Below are 5,362 nucleotides of genomic sequence, written 5' to 3'. Positions count from 1 at the left end.
ATGTCAGCCTTTTTTTCTGTGTTTTACGTATGTTTCAACTTAATCGATCCCGACGTTTCTAGGTGGATTCCCACTTGGACAGTGAGACTTCTAGTTCATGTGGACTCCATTAATGCATGAGAGTCTAAATTTGACATGTTTAATTAATATTAGAGAACCCATTTTGCAATTCAAAGTATATTTTGGATTTGAATCGCCTTAAAGTATATTATTATATTTTATATATATATATATATATATATATATATATATATATATATATATATATATATATATATATATATATATAGACACACACTTTTATGGATAAATTATGTATAAATATTATATATTTCGTACTTATAGGCCTGGGCATCGGGCCAGGCCGGGCAGGCCCGGCCCGTTTAAGGCCCGGATCTGGATATGATCGGCCCGCTACCCGGCCCGATTAGTAATGGGCCGGGCCGGGCTGGGTCAACCATGTCCAAGGCCCGACCCGGCCCGGCCCGTTTAAGAACTTGATCACTCACACAGAGTCCCATTTTTTAAAGAAAAAACACTCTAATTTATGAAATTTCAACATTTGATGTCTTTCTAATAATCGATTATGTACAATGTTCCATGTCAACACACTTGAGATACTCAACATTTTGTGTTGTAAAATGCGTATTTTTGTGTTGTAAAACATGTATAAATGCAGAAACGCCGTAAGTCAATACATGTGCTAAATGCTCCAAACATATCTGAGCAAGACATATACAAATTTCAAAACTCTAGGCAGCTAAAACTATCCAAGTGCAGCAAGCTATTTGAGGACCATAATAGAATTAAGACTTTGCAATTTAGTGTGGCAGATGTAAATCATGGTTCCAGCAGACCAATTTTGCATCTAGCTGGTCCCTCGTGGTATATCATAAAGTGTACTCAAACATCTCGAAAAAAAAAAGCACATATACAACCATCACCTGATGATTTATGATTTTTTCTACAAGGGCATCTTGATGATTCCAAACACTCGAACTTACCAAAAAAGGAGAAAAAAAACTTTCAGCAACTGAATAGCAGATTCGTAGATGGTCTGCCAGTTGCTCAAGAGTATATATGGCTAAAACCAGTTTGTAAAAATAGTGGACAAGTTTGTTTAGATCTTTGTTCACCTTTGCCTCACAAATTCACAATTGAAGATCACACAACTCAGTTCACGTTTCAAAGTCTAGGATATGGACACACTTAACTGTAGTAGTGTGGAAAAATAACCATTTGAATAACAAATACCCATACATGTTCCAACCAAAAAAGAATAAACAATTCTCTAAAGAAAAATTGCACTTCAAAAACTCTCTAAATGTCTTCAAAGTCCGTCATCAACCTTCAAATGTCCATCTACAATTTAACACAAAAAAGAAATGTTAATAAAAATTCATAGGTGCTTGTCTGCATGGAATAATAAACATTAATTAAAAATAAATTATGAGAATCACCGTAATAATCATGCATTGTGTTAACTTTCCTCATCTGAATGGTGCTCTGCATCATGAGAACTGTAACACATGTTAATTTAAGCACACTATTATATTAATATGTAAAATAAATTAGAAAATAGACCATGAATATCTTACTTTTCACCCAAGTTGTGTGCATCACGAATCCAACTCTGTGTGCAGATTAATGATTCCACATTTTCAGGAGTAGTTGAACATCGATAATCATTAAGAATTCTTCCTGCTATACTGAATGCAGATTCTGAAACAACTGTAGATACAGGAATGACTATTACATCTCAAGCCATCTTGGCTACAATTTTATATTTACTTTCATTTGTCTTCCACCAAGATAATATGTTGAAGTCTGCATTATGTGCAATTTCTTTCATTGGATCAATCAAATATTTGTCCAAATCCGTGTGAGCCACTGCAGGAGAGACAGAACTGAAGTATGCTTTGAACGCAAATCTAGCCACACTTCTATACTCTTCAGTTGCAATCATGGTACTAGTACATGCATTGTCCATTCGCATATTACTTACGTCACTTTCACCATACATGTTTTTGTATTCAACATACAATTCATGAAGGATCTTCTCTACAGCTTCATATTTTACTATTGCATCTGGTTTATCCAAATCATCAAGCAAATACTTCAAGTACGACAACTTGAACATAGGATCCAAAACAACTGCAATTGCAAAAAGAATATTGTAGCTCTTGAAGTATTTGTCAAATTTTTCTTGCATTTTGCAAATCAATGCCCTCATATATTCATTTGATGGTCCACGATGCCTACGCAAATGATGATAAATTGATAAAACTTCTTCAAAAACAAGATTAGATGTTACCTGCTTAGAGGTAGAGAATAGATTTGTTGCATTATAAAATACCTTTAAGAACTGACATAAATCAGATGCATGAGACCACTCATCCACAGAAGGCAAACATGTATAATTAGGATCACAGGATGTCAAATGCTGAAAGACATCTTTGAATAATAATACATCTCTCAACATTATAAATGTAGAATTCCAGCGAGTAGGAATATCATAGTTTAATCTTTTTTTCTCATCCAAACCCATTGCCTTTACACACTGCTTGAACCCATGTAGTCGTTTTGGTGATCTCCTTACATATTTAACACTGTCACGAATTTTTAAAATTGTATCGACCATATCATTCATACCATCTTGGACCATGAGATTTATAATATGTGCACCACAACGAATATGAAAGTATTCTCCTTTCAGTGGAAATGAAATATTGTTTTTTCTTTCTATGGTCCTTCTTAATAAACTTATTCCATATCATTTGCTGAACAGTTATCAGCAGTAATAGAAAACAACTTCAATTGAATTTCCCACTTACTAATGCACTCTGATAAAATGTCACTTATACAAATTGCATTATGTGGTGGAGGCACATGCATAAAATTAAGTATATGAGAGTGCAATTGCCAATCCGTATCAATATATTGGGCTGTCAATCATAAATATCCTAATGTCTGTTGTGAGGACCACATGTCAAATGTCAACGAAACCCGCTGCACATGGTTATTTAAAACTCCTTGATATTGGATTTTTTCAGTCTTGAACATTGACTGAACCTTTTTTGTAAGTGTCTTTCTAGAAAATGGAACAAATCTTGAATTGCAAGCCTTTAGAAGATCGTTGTGATATTCATATTCTGCAAAACTAAAAGGAAGTCCATGCATGATTGTACACTTCGCCATACATTTTCTTATAGCCTCCATATCAAATTTGTGTAGACCTAAAGAAGCTACACCAGAATCACTAACTCCAATTGACAAAGTTCGTTGTTTTTCATGAGCAATTTGTCTTTTGGCACATGTATCTCTATGTCTTTTTAAGTGGCTCGTACCATGAGAACTATGTCCACTAATCGTTCTCCACAATGGATGCATTTTGCAAACATTTTCCCTTATACTGTACTAATTTGAAGTCATTCCATACAACCGAAGTTCTTTTCCTCTTGGATTCAACTTCCTTTTCAGTAGATGAAAAAGATTCATTTTCCTCTACATTTGTCAATGTCGTCGGACAATATTCTTCATTCCCCATGCTAGAAGACATAATTTACTAATTGAATGGAATTCAAACAACCTAAACACATGATCAAAAACCAGTTTTAGAACCGTGATTAGTTAAGATGCTAACGCCACTGCTTATAGATATCTCACACTAAAATGCATGTAGAACATAAGTTATAAAACAACATAATAGCATGATAAGATATGACAAAATACTATCAATAACATGGTTCTGCAATGATTAGAAAAGAAAATGAATACAACTTGCTACAAGAAATAAAGACTGGAAGTAACAAGTGAGGCCTCACTCGTTGTTTTGCTTATCTTGATAGAGAAGCTGGACAGTGAAAAAGCATATGCAGATTTATTTGGACAGTGAAAGAGCATATGCAGATTTATTTGGACAGTGAAAAAAGCATATGCAATAATATATTTTCACGTTTTTTCCAAAACAGTGTTTTTCCTGTTTAGTTTCATATATAGAGAATGTAACTGAGGCGATTGCAGGGTAATCAGTAAAATAGCTTTAGGTTCACGGTGCATATGCAAAGACCAAAAAAGATTAAGGATAAACAAGGAATCCTGATGGCTACAAATTGATTGCTCACTTGGTAACTGCTAGATTAATTCAGTTCAAAGATTCTAACATTTGCTAAGCATTTGTAATCCAGAAGAACTGGAAGAGTGATTTTTTTGGTTGATACAGTATTACAGTGATATGCAGGCATGAGCACCTTGATTGATGCTATTTAGAGAACTTCGGTGATTGTGTTTCTCTTTTGATGAACTGCAACATGACACAGAAATGCGTGCACTGGTTTACAAAGTAACATGCACATTGTTGCTACTTTCTTATCAAGGACAATAAGAATAAATTGAACAAAGTGAAACAAGACAAATAATGGCATAGATACTAGACTTTTCACTAGGCATAAAGTATAAAACATGTCCAGCAAAAGAAGTGACACCATGCTTATTGAACTGATAATTCCTTCCACCAGATCGTTAGGGGATGCAAGTCCTCAATTAGCAAGAAATGGGGAACAAATAAGCAGGAGAAAGTTAAAAATAAAAAATAAAAATAACGACTGTTGTTAAATAAGAAAGTCGGATACATAATTTTCACCTCCTTTTTTTGGCTCAAGTCGATTGAAGGAGTGGAACTATTATCAAATGACTTTATGCTTTTGGCAGGATCTCCAGAATAGTTTGTGATATCATTGTACCTTGGAAGTTGAACGAGGTATGTATTGTTTCCTGCAATGTCATTATAGCTTGCATTTACTTTGTAACTCAGAAATCAACATAAACAACTTTAATGCATTTGGTATAATGTGAAAAGCAAAGGAAAAGAACATATGTCTGTTTCCCAAATAATACATGCTTAATAACACATGCAAAGCAAGAATTGAATCTCCTTTAAAAATACGAAAAGGAGCAACATAATAGCAGGGCAGTGTTAGACCAACTTGATTTCACCTGTCACCGGCACTACGAGTGGCCGTCGGCAGTCCAAGACCCAGGTGGCCGGCGGATGTTGAGCAGGGCACTACGAGTGAACACGATTAGTGTCAAATGGTTGGCTGAAACAATAGGCGGGGAAATAAGCCATCCACAGTGTGGGCGACATTACCTTCCTTCTCCGACAGCAATAAACAAAGAGAGCGACAGCGGCAACGGCGACGGCGACAGCGGCAACAGCGACAGTGGAGACGGCGATGGTGGTCGGTGGGTAACTGAGGCACAGCAGTGCAGGCGCAGCTGCCCCTTTCCCTTTCAAATGAAAAGGGAAAGCGAATTAGGTCGTTCGACCTAAGCACTATCGGGCTGGGGTGGGCCCCAACTT

At 35.8% G+C, this 5,362-nt stretch overlaps 1 protein-coding gene across 1 annotated transcript; it reads right to left on the bottom strand.

Moving 5' to 3' along the window:
- Positions 1-1,157: 1,157 nt before the first annotated feature.
- Positions 1,158-3,681, bottom strand: LOC126409811 (zinc finger BED domain-containing protein RICESLEEPER 3-like). The gene is made up of 3 exons (XM_050076253.1): positions 1,599-3,681; positions 1,461-1,520; positions 1,158-1,362 (listed from the first exon to the last, which is right to left on the bottom strand). The coding sequence occupies exon 1, from the start codon at positions 2,663-2,665 to the stop codon at positions 1,760-1,762; it is 906 nt and encodes a 301-aa protein (XP_049932210.1). The 5' UTR covers positions 2,666-3,681; the 3' UTR covers positions 1,158-1,362; positions 1,461-1,520; positions 1,599-1,759.
- Between the last annotated feature and the right edge of the window lie 1,681 nt (positions 3,682-5,362).

This window comes from Nymphaea colorata, chromosome 2, assembly GCF_008831285.2.
Source record: "Nymphaea colorata isolate Beijing-Zhang1983 chromosome 2, ASM883128v2, whole genome shotgun sequence".
Taxonomy (NCBI): domain Eukaryota; kingdom Viridiplantae; phylum Streptophyta; class Magnoliopsida; order Nymphaeales; family Nymphaeaceae; genus Nymphaea; species Nymphaea colorata.
The sequence above is the reverse complement of the archived record's forward strand: the minus strand, read 5'-3'. Positions and strand labels throughout refer to the sequence as shown.

Bases quoted from the DNA above. Each gene is read 5' to 3' on its own strand.
- LOC126409811 (XM_050076253.1), bottom strand. From the start codon at position 2,665: ATGGTCCAAGATGGTATGAATGATATGGTCGATACAATTTTAAAAATT.